At 64.4% G+C, this 17,308-nt stretch overlaps 1 protein-coding gene across 3 annotated transcripts; it reads right to left on the minus strand.

Moving 5' to 3' along the window:
- Nucleotides 1-1,455: 1,455 nt before the first annotated feature.
- MSANTD1 (Myb/SANT DNA binding domain containing 1) lies at nucleotides 1,456-17,260 on the minus strand. Of its 3 annotated transcripts, XM_027103858.1 has the most exons (5): nucleotides 9,458-17,260; nucleotides 9,373-9,425; nucleotides 8,429-8,693; nucleotides 4,158-4,433; nucleotides 1,456-2,744 (listed from the first exon to the last, which is right to left on the minus strand). In XM_027103858.1, the coding sequence occupies exons 1-5, from the start codon at nucleotides 9,640-9,642 to the stop codon at nucleotides 2,504-2,506; spliced, it is 1,020 nt and encodes a 339-aa protein (XP_026959659.1). In that variant the 5' UTR covers nucleotides 9,643-17,260; the 3' UTR covers nucleotides 1,456-2,503. The 3 variants fall into 3 exon arrangements, with proteins under 3 accessions (XP_026959659.1, XP_026959661.1, XP_026959660.1); XM_027103860.1 differs by lacking the exon at nucleotides 4,158-4,433; XM_027103859.1 differs by having other exon boundaries at nucleotides 8,429-9,425.
- Between the last annotated feature and the right edge of the window lie 48 nt (nucleotides 17,261-17,308).

Consider the following 17,308-nt stretch of genomic DNA (forward strand, 5'->3'; position numbering starts at 1 on the left):
CCCCTCCTGGAGGGCTCCTGGGCATGACCACCCTGATGGGGTCGGTTGCCTGTCGGGGTTCAGTCCAGACCCTCTCAGGCCCAGCCTGGCCGGGGCCTAGTGTCAGTTGAGTGAGCTCTCGTGCTGGTGCCTTGTCTAAGAGCTAGAAATTCGCCAGGGCAGCCCCCAAACACAGGCCTTCAACATGAGGCGCCTCCAGGCTCTGGGCCTCTGTGGTGGATGTGGGAGCCACCGTGCACACCCGGCAGGGCACACCCGGCAGCGCACACCGGGCAGCGCACACCCGGCAGTGCACTCCCGGCAGGGTACACCCGGCAGCACACACCGGCATCGTACACCCGGCAGGGCACACCCAGCAGCACACTCCCAGCCAGGCACACCCAGCAGGGCACACCCAGCAGCACACTCCCGGCAGTGCACTCCCGGCAGGGCACACCCGGCAGGGCACACACGGCAGCGCACACCCGGCAGCGCACTCCCGGCAGCACACTCCCGGCAGGGCACACCCGGCAGCACACTCCCAGCCAGGCACACCCAGCAGGGCACACCTAGCAGCGCACTCCCGGCAGGGCATACGCGGCAGCACACTCCCGGCAGCTGGGGCTCGTGGGAATACTTGCAAGTTGACACGGCAGGGCTCCACCCCTGCTGCAGAGCTGGGTAAACATTCCCCAGACACACCACCTCTTCAGTCCCAAAGTGCAATGGTTTGAGTCCACAGCACGTGCTCTCCGAGGGGATCCCGCTGGGCCGTCCTGCCCACCCGGCCCCGCCCTCCACGCTGCACAGGACACCCAGCCCCTCCCTCCAGCAGACAGGTGTCTACACCACCTGGCTCACCGGGGGTGCTCTGACACCAGCAGAGCCCTGGTTACTGGCTGGCTGCCCTCAAGGGTCATGGAGGTTCAGATGAGCTGGTGGCTGTCACACAGGGAGACTGCGGCAGCCTCCTGCAGGGCCCCGGCTTCCACTCCCCACCCCGTAGCCCCACAAAAAATCCCAGCAGTTTGCTGAGCAACAGTCAGAGGAGCTTTTCCACCCCATAAGTCACCTGTCACTAACCCACCCACTGTGTCTCCTCAGAACCCTGCTGTGTGGCAGCAACTTGCTAGTCCAGGGGTGAACCAGGCATTCCTTGTAAAACAGAGAGCCACGGAGGGTTTTGCTCATCACCCAGCTGCACGGGGTGGGGCCACAGTGCACCCTGCGAGGGGATCAAGGCGACGGGATGGGGACTCCCCCGGCAGTCCAGTGGTTAGGACTCTGCGCTTCCACCGCACGGGGCCCGGCTTTGATCCCTGGTCGGGGAACTAAGAGCCCACACGCCTCACGGCGTGGCCCCCACCCCCCAAAAAAGGTGACAGGACGAAGCCCTCCACACTCCAGACAGAGGACGTGAAGACCGTGACGGGGTACTCTGTGCTTTGGACAAACAATCAGGCCCTCGGACAGGTAGACGTGTATCTCAGCAAGTTTTAATGAATCCGGTTCTTCCCATACAGAGAAAAGCGCTACAGCCATTAACTGAGACGTCTGTTCTTTGTGACTAGCTGTGACCTTTCACTGGGACCTGACTGCCATATCTCCTACCAAAAGTCACATATCAAGAGGCTTCTTTCTCCCCACTTTTTTGGAAGAGCGTCCTCAGAGCTACGGAGTGGCAGCGTCCCAGGCTACGTCCCCAGGGAGGCCCTGAACAAGACGTAACCCCCGGCTCTCCTGTGGTGCCTTCTTTCAGCCACCTGGGCCCAGATGAGACTCAGGAGGAACTGGGGGGCGGGGGGGCTCTGGAAGGGCTTTCCTGCTGGCAGATCTCGCAGCGCTGAGGCTCCCACCCCCAGCCCCTCTCCCTCCCGGGGAGGCAGCCCCTGGATGGCTGCCGGCTACGTGCGCCCACGGCCAGCCCGGCCCTGACCTGCCAGCACTTTCACAACCTGCTGTTACCTGGCTTCTCCACTCACTCGCCTGCCTGCCCCCCGAGTGTCAGTTCCCCAAGGCTCGGCCTCGTCTCATCCCCGCCGCATCCCTGGGCAGAGACGGTGGAACAGGACAGGGTGTCCCCAGCGGGCAGGGTCACCGCTGTTATTAGCGCTGTCGGGACGCCCGACGTCCCGGGGGGACAGATGAAAAGGCCGCTGAAGGCGGTGCAGGCCTCTGGGGTTGGCCCAGGTGTTCGAGGCTCTCGGGGCCGACGCAGCAGACCCAGGGAGGGGGACACACCTGCCCCCGCGCTGCGTCCACCCGCTTCGTCTTGGGAGGGACCGCCTGCGCCTCCCTCCAGGGCTGCACCGTGACCTCCGCTTCCAGGCAGTGATGAAAATGACACGTTTAACATCAAAAGCCGTTCCGAGTACCGTCGACAGTGACGATACTGGAGAGCAGATTCCGGGAGGCTCTTCCCGGGAGCTGCCCTGCCGTGAGCCCGGGGCCCCAGCCGGCCGCGTGCCTGGGGGGCTTTAACGCTGGAGGCTGAGGCGGCGGCGGCGGGGGGCCGGTGGGCGGCCTAGACCCCGGACTTGGCGATGATCTTCTCGAGCAGGCTCATCATGCGCTCCTGCAGCTGCAGGCCCTGCGCCTGCAGGAGGCTGTGCTGGTCCAGCCCGCGGCGCACCTCGCGGCACGTCTCCTCCAGGGCGCGGCTGAGCCGGCGCTGCTCCTCCAGCATCGTCTCCAGCAGCCGCAGCTTCTTCCTCTGCAAGTGGCCGCCCTGTCCCTTGCGTTTCTTCACGGGCCGCTCGTCCGACCTGGAAGGACAGCGCTGGCGTGTGGACGGCTGGCCACGGAGCCCGGGCCTGCCCGACCCTCCCGGCCGCCACCGGGCACAAGGGGTGCTGGGCTACCGTCCACGCACGTGAGGGCCGGGCCCTCCCACCACGAAGGGGGCACAGGCTTAGGAGGCGGGGGGTCCCTGCCACGAGAGCACCCCCAAACCCGCTGAGCTGGGTGGGCATGCCCTGGGCTCTCTGCTCGGGGGTGGGGCATCCCGGGTCTAACCGGCCCCCACGGGTGGGCAGGGGGCTGCCAAACCCCACCAGGCCCCGAGATCCTGCCCGTCCCCGAGCCCAGGCCCTCTGCTTCTGTGCAGAAGATTCGTGACCCCGCCAACCTCAGGGGCAGAGAGCAGAGCTCGGCCCCGAGAGGGAGAACAGCCCCACGTCCCAGTCCTGGTGCAATGCCTGGGGCAGCTGTCAGTCTGGGAACTGGGCTCAATCCATGGAAACAACTGTCCGTAAATCTCAGACTTCCCTGCAACTCGGCCTGGCCACCAGCAAAGGCATTTCTGTCTGGGGTCTTTGCTGAGAACAAACGGAGCAGCAGCCCCCCAGACTGGGGGTGTCAGACTGGAGGGGCCCCCGGAGATGCCTTCCTCACCCCACCCTACTCCCATCTGACAGACCTGAGACCAGGCTCAGGGGAGGCAGGGCCACAGCTCAAATCCACACTCTTCCTGTTCTCTCCCCCACTGGCCAACTCCTATTCATCCGTGAAAGCCCAGCCCAAACGTCACCTCCTCTGGCTCCCCGGCCCCCACACCACAGGGGTGTGTCTCCCGCACACCTGACTGAGGGCATCTTTAGGCAGGGTCAGCACACGCCTGGCAGGACGCCGTGGACGGCAGAGGGGCTGCGTCCCCCCACTGCAGCCAGGCTCCGAGCACACCCTGGAGGCTCAGCCTGACACCCCCTCCCCGGTGCTGAGAGACCAGCCGGCCCGGCCAGGCCAGGGAGAAGGGGACCCCAGGGCACGGTCTGCTTGGGGTAGGGGGAGCGCAAGAGCCAGAAGCCGAGGGAAGGCGGGAGCGCTCGCCTCTAATCCCAGCCCTCCTTGGAGAAGGTCCTGATTTATCCCCATTTCACAGAGGGAGGCTGAGGCCCAGAGAGATCAAGGACTTTCCACACAGCTAAGCGGTGATGGAGCAGGAGATGCACCCAGTCTGTGGACATGACAGCCCAAGCTTCGGGAACCACCTGCCTTCCTGTCTCTGGCCTCCCTGCCCCTGGGGGCTGGTGCATACTACCTAGGCTTCCGCGGCTGGCCCGGGCCGGCCGAGGATGCCGCCGCCAGGACAGCCCCCTCGCGGCCCTCAGCCCCCTCTCCGGAGGGCGGGTGCCCGGCCCCGCTGGTGTGGAGGCAAGAGAGGGAAGCACACACACTACCTGAACTTAAGGGACAGTAAGCTGGAGGAGCTGGCGGAGCCATCGTCCTGGAAGCGGCCTTCGTAGGAGCACTGCTTATACGGTAAGTACAGAGGGGTGGACTTAGCAGACGGCGACAGGGACGCCTCGGTCTGGGACGTGGAGGGCCCCGGCTGCTGGCCGTCCGGCAGTTTGCCATCACAGGACTCGGGGACCTTGGCCAGAATCCTATCAATGGCTAGGTAATAGGGCCAGTCGGGCGGGACGGACTCGCTATCTGTCATGCATTTTAATTTCCTGAAACGAAAGACACAAGAGCCAAGGGTGAGAAACAGCTGCTCCCGGCCCTGCCTCGCCCGGCCCTCGGCGGAGGGGCACTCGGGGGCTCCGGACCTGGGGGAGCCACGTGGCAGCCAGGCCTCCCCAGAAAAATCGGCCAGGCCCCAGGGCCAAGGTGACATGGGACTCAGCAAGAAGTCAGGCTCGGGACCTACACCGCCTTGGATGTTGGAAAGGATGCACGTGCCCCAGTGTGAGTGCCAGGACCTTGGGCTCATTCGTCCTCTCTTTGCTTTTCTGGAATTTCTAAACTCTCTGCAATGAACAAATGCTGCTTTTTAATAAGTTAACCGGCAATAACCAAATATATGGTATAACACCAACATGGGAATAAAATGTAATATAATGTGTTACGCAAACGTAAAGTACGGTCGTATAATCAACGCGCTTTTTCTAAAGAGGACGCCCTGGGGAGCAAGAAGCTCAGAAGGTAAGAGCACAGGCCTCAGTGTCCAGCACATCTGAGTCTGTCTCTCGTCTCCATCGCTTTGCTGTGTGACCATCAGCAGGTCCATTAACCTCTCTGAGCCTCCATTTTCACATCAGTAAAATGGGGATGATCAAAGTAAGCTCCTCACGTGGCCGTCACTCTCGGGAAGATTTAAGAAGACAACGCCCGGTGTCTGGCAAACAGCAAGCTGTCAGATATTCTCGGCTGAAGGTGCCAGGAGGACCCGGGCTGGGCCGGACGGGGTCCCTTCCCACACTGCCTGACGTCCCCCACCCCCACTCGGGCCCCAGGCCCAGGGTCTGCACTGCACGGCTCTGCCCACTGTGGGCCTGAGCCCATCTGAGGCCCTGCACCACGCTCCCCTCCCCTGCAGACGGAACCTGAAGGTCCCTGGGCCTTGGCTGTCCCCTGGGAGGTGAGGGATGGGGAGAGGCGGCCGCAAGACAGCTGGGCAGCACCAGCCAGGCCACAAAAGAGGCCACGGGGTTTCCCGGGCCCCCGGCCTCAGCTTCCAGCCCCCATGTTCCTGCCCCTCGCTCTTCCCGCTGTGGCGAGGCCTTTGAGAAACAGAGCGCCCCGTGGCCAGACGGCCTCTGTCTCTGACAAGGGGTTCCCTGCCAGGGTGCAGCCACCGGTCACACTGGTCACTGCAGATAACGAGCTGACCACCTGAAAGAGTGGCCCCCCGCGGAGGTGCGTGGCTCAGGGCAGCAGGTAGAGGCGGGCCAGGCAGGACATGCCCTCGAGCAGCGCCCAGCAAGCAGACTGTCCTCAGCAGGAAGCCCGGGACGGGCCACGTGGGGACGAGCAGGCCGCTCCGGCTTCCTGACCACGGACCACCGTCCATCCCGCGGAGGGCGACACGGACATGGGCACAGCGGGTGGACGATGGTGCTCGGGGCCCAGCCCCCGCCCGGGCTCCCCCCCAGGCCCTCTGCAGGTGTCCCCCCAGCTCCTGGTCTGTCAACTCAAGCCAGCCCACTCCTCGGAGAAATAAGGAAAGGCCCGCCCTGGCGTGGGGAGCACCTGAACGGTGTGCCAACAAAACACCCCCCACGGAACCTGGCCACCCCCAGGCTTCCTTAACCAGCAATTTTTTTTTTTTTTCCGGTTACACTGAGCGACTTGCGGCATCCTAGTGCCCCAATCAGGGATTGAACCGGGGCCACGACAGTGAGAGCGCAGAGTCCTAACCGCTGGACCACCAGGGAATTCCCCCGACAATGTTAATATATAAAAAGCTGTCTCCGGGGCTTCCCTGGTGGCACAGTGGTTGAGAGTCCGCCTGCCGATGCAGGGGACACAGGTTCGTGCCCCAGTCGGGGAAGGTCCCACGTGCTGCGCAGCGGCTGGGCCCGTGAGCCATGGCCGCTGATCCTGAGCGTCCGGAGCCTGTGCTCCGTAACGGGAGAGGCCACAACAGTGAGAGGCCCACGTACCACACACACACACACACGCGCACACACACACACACACACACGCACACACACACACACACACCTGTCTCGGGACTTCCCTGGCGGTCCAGCAGTTAGGACTCCGTGCTTTCACTGTCGAGGGCCCAGGTTCAATCCCCAGTCAGGGAACTGAGATCCTGCAAGCCCTGCGGTGCGGCCAATAAATTAATAAACAAAGGATTGTTTAAAAAAAAAAAAAGCTGTCGTGAAAAAATAACTAAAGTCTCTGCTGTGGGAGGCTCTGGGTGGCAGGGGGAGAAAGAACCAGTCGTGCAGCCAAAGCGTTGGCCTGTGAGGGGCTGTGTGGCCTTGGGCAAGTCCCTCTCCTGCTCTGGGCCTCTGTTTCCCCATCGGTGTACGGGAGCTGACAGATACCACGGTGTGCAAGTGCTTCCTAAACTGTGAAGTGCTGTCCGCGAGGGGGCCCTGGGCCCTCTCAGCCATACCCTCATCTCCTGTGGCCTCTGGGGCCCACATCCCTCTTCCAGGAATGGAACAGAATCCCTCCCCTGGGACTCTGAAGAAGCTTTCAGGATAAATAATGAATGACCCGGCTAGACACCAGTCAGGGCCCTGGAGCTATGGAGTCAGACAGGAGCCCCGTAAGACAGCCTGCGTCACCTCCTCAGCTCCCTCCTCACCGGGCAGGGGCGGGTGGGGGGCGGGGGGCAGGTGCGCCTACACGCTAGTCGGCCCTTCCGTCAGGAGCCGGTGACTGGAATCTGACAGACTTTACCTAAGCGACTCCTCGGATGCCTTTGGACCCCAGCAGCCGCCTGTTTTCCACCCCGGGGCCTGGCTGGGGGCCAAGCTGGGGGTCAGAAATGGACCTTCGGACAGGCCAGGCTCAGGACCTCCAAGGGCCAGAAAAAGTTAAATGGATGCAACTGAAACAGCCTCTGGTTGCCCAGGGCCCTGGGGAGCCCCTGCACGTCCCCAGGCTCCAGACGGGCTGGGAGCCTCAGGCCAGGAGGGATGAGGCCTCTCCTTGCTTGTTCGAAGTGGGCATGGGAGTCGGGGTGAGGGTCCTCTCACCCACGGTGTGGCTCAAGGTGCCGAGGCCAACCTGCAGGGCCTCGTCCACACGCAGCTCTGTGCCCCTGCCCACAGCGGCCACTAGGAGGGCCAGAAGTGGCCTGGGCTGGGACCAGTTGGGTCCCGGCACGGCCCCCTAGACGGCCCCCTCCCCGCCCCCCTGCACACTGACAGGCTCTCGGGGACTGCCCAGGCCACCCCCAGGGCCCATGCTCTCGGTGCCACTCTCCCCCTAGAGCCCAGCTGCTGCTTGACCTTTACCTGCCCTGACCCACGCCACACCTCTGACCTTTGCCCTCCCTGTGACCCTCTCCTCACCGTGAGCCCCTGCAGATAGGCCTGGCCTCACACTCCACGGTGCTGGGCACGTGGGGCCACAGGGCTCCGTCCCGGACGCCAGAGCTGCCCCTGCCGGAGCCGCGCACTTGGCCCCGACCGGGCTCCTCCCACGGCAGCCAGGGCCGGGGGCCTCCTCCCGGGAGCGGACCCTCCTGGGCACTCAGGGCTTCCGCTGAGCCCTCCACGCCCCGCCCAGGCCCCAAGGCCAGCGCTGTGCTGTGCTCACAGCAGGCTCAGCGGATGCTGAAGATGACAGAGCGGCAGGACAGGCCGGCTCGCAGGCCTGGTGGCTGAGCCTCCTCCGGCCTCAGTTTCCCGCCCACACAGCAGCACCCGCCACCCTGCGGAGCAGAGCCAAGCCTGGGGGGCCGAGTGGGAGTCGCCCGCGGGCCTGGGGGGTGGTGCCCTGGCCGAGGCCTGGGGAGCCGGGGTCAGCCCCAGCCTGGCCCTCCTGTGCCTCGGTTTCCCCCCTCCCCTCCCCCATGGCTTCTGCAGGTCCCCTCTCACTTACACAAAGCCAGGACCCCCCCCCACACACTCAGCTCCGGGGATGTCCCGGCCGGGGCGGGGGCGGGGGCGGGGGGGGCGATGTCCCTGTGCGGACCGCCTGCCCAGCGAGCCTGGGGTGCCCTGGGGCTCTGTGGCGGCAACAGCGGTGGCCGCGGGCCTACCTGTACTGGAAGGTCATGTTGGTGATCTTGATCTTGATCTCCTCGCCCAGCCGGCGCTCGCCGGTCATCTCCAGCAGCTTGCTGGCCATCTTCTCGTAGACCTTGGCGTTGCGCTTGGTCTGCTTCAGCTCGTCGAAGAACTCCTCCCAGACGAGCATGAGGCCGCGCATCTCCGCGTCCGTCCAGTTGCGGGCCCGCCGGTGCTTCTCCGTCTGCGAGGACACGAGGTAGCCGGGCACCTCGGCCGCTGCCATGCCGGGGTCACCTGCGGGGTTAAAGAGCGCGCTCGGGCCGGGCCGCGTGGGGCCTGCGCACCGCGGCGGCGGGAGCCCCGCTCCTGGAAGGCAGCTCCTCGCTCAAAATGGGGCCTACATCTGACAGGCAGGAATTTAGTTAAAAGCTTTTAAACGGGAAACGTCATTTTGATGTCACGTTTCCATAGCAACAGAGCAACTGCATAAGCTACAACAACAGAAACCTTTTAACTGAAAGCGCAGGAATCAGGGCCGCCCTGACGGGCCATCAACATTGCAGTGAGCGAGCCAGACCCCAAACCGGCGGCCCGGGCTCCCGGCCCCGCCCCGCGCCCCAGCCCTGTCGCCAGGCTGGCCGGCCCAGGCCACCGAACGAGGCACCTCCGCTGGGCAGACCGGGCTCTTGAGAGGTGGGGTCCAGGCCGCAGCCCCCGCCTCTGCCCCGCCCCGGCTCACACAGGCGGGGGCCCAGGGAGGGCCCAGGGTAAGGCATTGGGGTGCAAACAAATGAGGAGACCCAGAGGAGGAGAGACGACAGACAGAGGGGTGGCAGGGGCAGAGACAGACAGATGGGGAGACTCACACAGGAACACACTCTTGGGGACCCGCAGAGACATGTGTGTGCACCAACACCCACCCACCTGCATGCCCTGCACACAGCCATCCTCCGGCCAACATGCTCACACTTACGGTACAAACGCCACCACCACCAGGCTGGGCGGGGGCAGGGCTCCGGCCCCGAGCTCCGGCCCCGAGGCAGGGCTCCGGCCCCCACCACCCCTGGCTCGGCCACTGTCTGCCTGCTCCCCTCCTTGCAGGCGGGATGCTTGCTGGCCTGGGTGACACATGGGGTGGGCTGAGGGGCCGGCACAGTGCTTGAGACCAGAGAGTAGCTGGGAGCGGGTGGTGCGGATCCCTCCCACCATGGGCAGCCCCACCGCAGTCCTGATCGCCCTGCATCAATCAGCCCCATCCACACCCAGACCTGCCTGGTCCACTCAGCTGGGTCGGCTGCTCCTGTACCCCACGGCCCCGCAGGAGACAGCTCGGGGAAGCCTTGCTGAATAAAGGAGTGAACAAACGAAGGACTGACCTCAAGTAAATCCCCTCCCTTCCCAGCAGGTTGCCTAGACTTCACCTTCGGACTTACTGGCAAACTCTTATTCATTCTTCAAAACCCTGTTCTGGCATCAGCTCCTCTCTGAAGTCTTCCTATTCAATACACTTTGGTCCTTCTTCCCTTTTTCCCTCCTGCAAATTGGACCTTCCATGAGCCAGCCATTTATTTTCTGCCTTCCAGCTCTATGACGCTTGCTAAGGCGACTGGGCACGGTTCTAAGTGCAGTATGTCTGGTACGTCTGTGTCTTCTACTTTGATCCTCACGGCACTCTTGCGAGGGAGGCTGGCACTGCTGTTATTCCCATTTTCCAGATGAACAGCCTGAGGGACAAAGGTGAGGTCACGCTGTGGTCAAGGAGCCAAGCTGGGCCAGAACCCAGGCAGGCTGGCTCGGGACTGGGTTTGACTTGTGTTGTGCAGTGGCCGCCAGGCTCCCCGTGAAGGACACCGTCACGCCTCCTCTGCCCATGGTCCTGGGAAAACGCCCCTGCTGCTTCCTGGCTCTCCTGAGAGGCCCCCCAATGCTGACCTTGGACAAAGCGACCACTGGCACTGGCTGGGGTCCCCGGCCACCCACCCTCAGCAGGCCTCCGCCAGTGTTTGACTGAGGCTCAGGGGACAGGGACATGAACCTCCAGCGCCAGCCAGGTGGTGCAGCGTAGGATGAAGGAGAGCTCTGCAGAAGGACCGGCCAAGAGAGGCAGCAAGGCCGCCCGGCCCAGAGCATGTGCAGGACGGGCAGTGAGAGGTGGTGGGGCTGTAACGGGGAGGGCAGGACAGCAGGGCCTGAGAGCCAGGCTGGGGATGGGCCGCCACCTCGGCAGGGCCTAGGGACTGAGTGCCCACTGGGACTGGCCAGGGGACCAAGCCTTAGCCGGGCAGAAGACCAGAGCAGTGGAGCCTGCGGGGGCTTCAGAGAGAAGGGCCACCTAAGGCATCGGGACTGAACATTTTGAAGGTAAAACTCAAGCAGGTGGCTTGCCAGCAAGAGCCCTCACACCTGCTGGACGGGCTGCAATGGCCACGTGGTGCCCCCGCCCCACCCCCAGGCCCACAGGCCAGCGTGCCCATCCGTGAGCCTGCCTGGCATCCTCAGGGTTCCGGGGTGGCCTGAACTCGGGGGGAAGGGCTCACAAAGTCCAGGCCGAAAACCTCCACCTTCAACAGAGGACCCTCCTCGGGCCTGACTATGACAGGAGCTTCTTGGTCTGAGCCGTCCCAGGACAGGGAAGCTGAGCCTGGGATGCGAGGCGTCCCCGAGTCTCCACCCAGGTGCCCCCCCCCGCACCCACGTGCCCAGAGCTCGCCCTCTGACACCCTGCGAGGCGGGCTGAAGCCCTAGGCGGAAGGAGGGGAGGTGCTCAGAATGGGGTGGGCTGGCTGGGGCTCCCTCCCTCCCCCCCAGTCAGATCTTGGAGTGTAGAGGGGAAGGGCAGCAGGGGTCCCTGGGTCAGGGCCCGGGCCTGCCATCAGCTCCTGGTGGAGGCCCCTCCCTCTCTGGGGACACAGGGACACCACACAGCACCGCCCAGGAAGGCTGACAACTGCTGCACTCCTCCAGCCTGGGTACCTGGCATAGAGCACTCAGTAGTGCTTGCCAAGTGGACCAGTGACCGCAAGTCCCACCTCCTCCAGGAAACCTCCCCCCCGCCCCGCCCTAGATGAAGGATTCAACCTACCAAGTGGCCCTAGCGCTGGCTCTCTGTCCCCCAGAGCCTGTGCCAACCCTGACCATCCTCCAGGAGGACCTTTCTTCAACCACGACTCCAAGAACAGAGCAGGGCTGCCTCAGTGCCTCCCAGCGCCAGGGCCAGGGGGACCAAGGGAGAGGCAGGCAAAGCCGGCTCAGGGTCTCAGACCCAGCTCCACCAACTCGGGTTGTGACTCGGCCGTCCCCCCGCCCCCAGCCCCTGTCCTCACCTACAGTGGGGCTCAGAGCACAGGAGTCGTCCTCTCTGGACAAGTACCCACCGCCAGACATGCGGCTGGAGGCTGCACCTCCAAGGCCCTGGGACCCCTTCCCCCGGCCCCCTCCCTCCCCCCACCCAAACCCTCCTTGGAGCCTTGGGAGAGGGCAGAGGCCCATGTGCTGGCCTGGCGGGGCTGGCGAATCGTCATCAGGAAAAGCTGCTGCCCCAGGGCACCCGGCCTGGTCAACCCCAGGACAGCGGGGTCCCTATGCCTCCGCAGGGCAGCTGTGGCCCAGAGGCATCGCTGCCCGTGCTCAGCGTCCTGGCAGCCAGGCGGCTCGGAGGAGGCATCTACACCCCCTGCTAGGCCTCCAGCCAAACGTCCAGGAGAGTCAGGGTAAAAGGCTGGGCTCCAACCGTCTCTTCTCAGGTTTCAGGGGCACCGGAAGCCCTGGAGAGGGGGGCCCGGGGGACGCTCCCGGAAGCAGAGCCCTCACTTTCGGTGTCCAAGGACGAGGAGGGGCCAGGCAGGTGGGGAAGGCAGGCCCAGCTCCCCGCGGCCCCACGGGTGGGCCCACGTGCCCTCGGCTGGGCAGGGCTGTGAACCTCGGCACAGGCCTCTGCCTCCCCCCGCGGAGGCTCAGGGCAGGAAGGGGCGTCTCTCAGGGGCCTCCAGCACCTCCTGGGAGCAGGCAGCGGTGAGCTGAGCCCGTCTCCGAAGGCAGGGGTTTGGCCGAGGAAGACCCCCCAGCTGGGCAGAGGCAGGGAAGCACAGGGAGTGTGGGAGATGGGTCCAGGCCCGGGCGCAGGCAGGGCAGAGCTGAAGGAGGGCAGGTCGGGAGGATGGACTCCCTGGTGCCAGGGGGCGACGACCGTGCCGGCACCACCATCCTCTCCCCGCGCGCACGGGAGCCCAGACCGTAACTTTCAGTCCTCCGCCTCAGCAGGCAGAACCCAACCCCGACCCAACGGCTCCACTGGGCCAGCCAGCCTCCGAGCACACCCTGGGCCGGGTGAGTGGAGGCCTGGCCGGTGAAGGCCTGAGAGTGTCAGGCCCCTAGAGGACGTGGCCATGACGGGCCCCGGGTTTCCTGCTTGGAAGGCCAGTGGGGATGAGCCGTCCAGACGGAGAAGCCAGGCCGTTGAGGCCCCCAAGCTCGTGGAAACTGCAGGACACCCTCATGGTTTCCCAGGAGCCCTGGTGACCCCACAGAGCAGGCCCACCCTGTGCCCACAGGCTCCGGGCCCTGGCAGAATGCCCCGTCCGGCGGTGCCTGGGCCCATGGCCAGGCTACCCTGAGGGGTGAGGCTGGGCCGGGCACCCCCAGACCCAGAAGGGCTCTCAGGCGTCAGGTCAGGAAGCAAGGGCTTCCTCTGAAGAGGGGTCTTGCCCTCTACCGAGGGCACCTGTGCACGGTGGCTGGAGGGTGAGTGGGGGACATGCCGTCGCTTCTTTCCAGGGGATCTGGGGGCATTTCCTTTCTGGAAACAGCAGGTGGACCAGGTGTGCCGGCCAGGGTCTGGCTGCCTCGCCTGGACCAGGGAGGGGCGGGTAGAGCTTAGGCAGCTCTGAAGGGTGAGCTGAAGGGGCCCTGGAGGTGTGTCGCAGAGGAGACACACCTGTGGAGGCGACATGATCTTCCCAAACGCGCAGAGCAACTCAGGTGGAAACGAACCCGTGCGGCCCGTCCACGAGGCCCAGCAGCTGAACGCTCTCCAAGCAGCTTCCTGCCGACACTGCCCGCACCTGCGGCGCCTGCGCACATCCCGACACCCTGTCTGCAGGCGTGTGCGGTCACACGGCCGTGACCACAGGCAGGGGCCAGTCCACCCGTGCTCGGCCGTCTCTCGGGGCCCCCACCACGGTCGGGCTCGGGGCCGCCCACTTCCCAGAACTGGGGGGACTTCAGCAGACACTGTGAAGCGCCTGCCCGGGGCAGCCCGCGGCCCAGGGTCTCTGTGTTTGCAGGTTGGTGGGCAATCACCAGCGCCCCGAGATGACTGTGACGCTCACTACCGGGGTTCCTGGGGGCTGGGAAGGACGGTGCCCACTCAGCTGAGTGGAGAAGACTTCCAGGAGGAGCTAGCATTTCAGGTGGGAAGAACTCACCGGCTCAAATAGACAGGGCAGCATCGCCTCACGCTGTCGCCCAGGAGCACGGGGGGGCAATGGCCAATGAGGCGGAAGGGGCAGCTAGACCGTGAGGGGCTCAAAAGTCAGGTCGTGGCCCCCGAGTGAGCCCCCCAGAACCTGTGCCAGCCCTGACCGCCCCTCCAGGGTAGGGCTCCGGGCGAAACCCCACGGCCCCTGGGAGATTCCACCAGAACCGCTGCAGCCTTCGCGGCCGCGTGTGCGGGCAGGAGGCCCGCTGTGAGGTGGCCCGCGGGTCGCCTCCTCAGCCCCGCATGGCCAGCCACCCCGACCGGCGGCCCCCGACCGAGGCACTGGGCTCCAGCTGGTGTGGCATCAATTCCTGCCTCCCCGCCGCGGGGTCTAGGCTCTCCGCAAGCAAAGCAGGCCTCACCCAGCAAGTTATCGCTTAATTCTTTTCTTTTAATTCATAAGTACAATGTTTGTAGCAGTTTAAAAAATTAAAATGTACATCTCACGTCAGACTTCCCTTTCCTCTCGCAGACAGTCACATCTGGGCCAGGCTCCGGGATGCACCCATCGCAGCCCTGCTGGTGCCCAGCGTGGCAGGGACGGCGGGGACAGTGGCGGCGGTGCAGCATGAGCTCAAACCCCTGCCGATGGCCACTCCGCCACGGCTCGAGGCAGCGAGTACGGGCAGGTGGCCCCACTGAGCTCAGAGCCCAACCACCTTCGGCAGGTCCACGACGGCCACAATCCTCCAGGGCCAGGGGTCACCCTGCAGTGACTGTCTGGGGCCAGATGCTCCCACATGCGCTCGAGGGAAGTGGGTTGCTCCAGCTGCTTTAGAAAGTGCCAGGCACAGGGGTAGAGTGCCCCTGCACCCTCCAGGCCCCTTCCGGTTGTCACGCCACCTGAGCGGCCCCTCCCTGCTGAGCGCATGCCCGGGCCCGTGGTCCCCTCCTCGCGGGGGCACCCCGAGCTCCCCAGCGAGCCTTGGTGGCCTTCGGGGTGGTTTTCGCATCCCCGCCTGTCGCTCCAGTGGGCAGAACGGCCCTGAGTCTCACCCTGGCCGGGAGCTACACTTTCGGCCACGGCGCAGAGGGACAATAGCCAAAGCGAGGCCACGTGCCAGGAAGAGACGATATCAAGATGGAACTGAGTCCTCACCTGCGAACCACAGACCAGTGGCCCACGCCACGCGGCCCCGGAGGAGTTTCCCTGCAGCACGGCCGAGCGCAGCTCCGTGAACCCGCGCCGACAGCAGGGGCTCCCCTCGGCTCCACGGATGAGCCGCCCGCGCCCCAGGGCTGGGCAGTGACGCCCGGCCACGAAGGGGGCCCTCTGGGGTTCAGGGGCTCCTCTGATGCCACGCTGTGGGTGTCTGGAGGCGCCTCAGCGTCTTCCTTCCTCCTGAGAGGATACAGGGCTGCAGGAGTGGGAGAGCCCGTGGTAAAGGGCACTAGGAGGCTGGAGAGCCCCTGCCCGGCTCAGGGGCCGCCCCGGGAGGCACGGTTCCGAGAAGGCGCGCAAGTGCGTCGCCCACCAGCCCTACCCTGGTTTCACCCAGATCTTTCCTGTGTCACCAGCAGGAAAACAAAAACACCCCCCCAAAAAAACAAAACAAACCTGACGATCACATCATCGATACTTTCAACAAAATGTGGATTGGCGGTAGGACTGGTGCTCGCCGCAGACTTTCAGGAACTTGGTAAAGTCAGTCCCTTCTGCAGAGAGCTGACGAGGTGGACTGTTTTCTCAGTGGGATTTTAATGACCCCATGCAGCCGACTCCACAGGGCAGGTCTAAGGAAGGTCGGCTTCTGCAGGGAACTGATGGCCACTCTTAGAGGCCTCGCCTGTCTGTGTCTTGATGAATATAGACACATACAAACACATTACACACGTACTCATCCACGGGTAAAGCGATCTCACTCATAAACTCATATCCACTTCGGGGGCACACCGGCAAGTCTTTGGGTTGGCACCTAGGGCCAGAGCTGGGCTCAAGCCCCCTCGTTAAGCACTGGCTGTTACAGGTCACGTGGTAACAAGGAGAACCCACCAAACTCAGCTGAGGCCGGAGCTATGACTCCTAAGGGGAACGGTTCCCAGTTTTACATTCACAGAGCTATTTCTAACAAGCGAAAACATCTAAGCAGGGACGTCAGCCTGCGATGCGTCTATCTCGGAGCTGCTGAAATAACGGGGGAGTCCAAAGTGAAAAGGGAGAAAGAGCGGTGACTTTTCTCAATTCTTGTTCAGAGTCAGGAGATCCTCCCCAAGGTCCTACTTGGACCTCTGACCCCTTTCTACTGTTCACGCCCTGGCCGGGCGAGGCCTCTGCCGGGCGCTGGTGGGGCAGGCAGGGAAAGCCAAGGGCTGCTCTGAGGAGGGGCTCCCACAGCCTCCCCTGGCCGCACACTCTGACCCCAGCTGGCCTCAAACCACGGCAGCTCTGGGGGTGGGAGCGGCCTGGGTCTGCGCCCGCAGCTGTGTGCGCCATGGTGAGATGTCGCACAGACGCAAGGGTAGCTAACCGTGCACCGAAGGGCCCCTCCCCTTGGCAGACTCTGGAGGTCGGCTTCACAGTCATCTCCACCTGCCAGGGAAACACCCCAAACCTGACTGCACTTGAGCTCATGACCAAACTGGCCAGCATGACGGTGACCAAATGACTGGCTGCCTCCGGGGACCCGAAGAGCCCCGCCCGTAAGCGCTCCACCAGCCCCTGGCCAAGGGCACTCGACTGTCCACGCCTCGTGTGCATTTGATGATGTGGCTGCTTTGGGCCCAGAAACAGCTGGTCCAGGGGCCGGGGCCTGGGGTAGAAGTGGAGGCCCTGGCTGGCCTCATTCCTGCCCCACCACTGGTCCAGTGGGCACAGATCCGCACCCGCCTGTGCTGAAAGGAGGCCCCGCGGATGGACTGAAAGGGAGCCGAGGACGTGCTCGGGCCTTTCTCAAACAGTTGCCAGGACTCCAAGCTTTGCTCTTGACCAAGAGGAGCGCAGACAACTAACGCTGTTACACCCTCGGGGCTGCCAGACCAGGCGAGCCTCTGGGCCCCACTGTGCAGGAGGGACACGGGGGACTCGGATCCCAACACCCGTCGGCCAGCCCCTGGGTAGAGCGCAGCCCCAGTCAGGACAGGAGCCTGCTGGGGGGACGACAGTGTTGGTCAGGACGGAGGCTGCTCACGGCCAGGCGGGCCGGCCTTGTCGGCTAAGTGCCCAGGAGCCGCCCGTCACCAGTGGGAGAGCCTTGAGAGCCATCTGTGCCCCAGCGCTGACTGCCCACGACCAGGACAGCCACGGGGGAACCTTCCCAACTCGTAAGGGGGCAGGGGGAACTCCCGGTCAGACATCTGCACGCCAACACCTCCCTAAACTCTAACTAAACGTGAATGCACAAAAAAGGGCGGCGTGTCGGGGGACTAGGGCTTGGGCGAGAGGAACACCAGAGTTAAGTCTCATGGAGGGAGAGGGAGGGGCTCCCGTCGACCT

Source organism: Aethalodelphis obliquidens, unplaced genomic scaffold, assembly GCF_003676395.1.
Source record: "Aethalodelphis obliquidens isolate GAN/ISIS:26980383/991018 unplaced genomic scaffold, ASM367639v1 scaffold6, whole genome shotgun sequence".
NCBI classification, from domain to species: domain Eukaryota; kingdom Metazoa; phylum Chordata; class Mammalia; order Artiodactyla; family Delphinidae; genus Aethalodelphis; species Aethalodelphis obliquidens.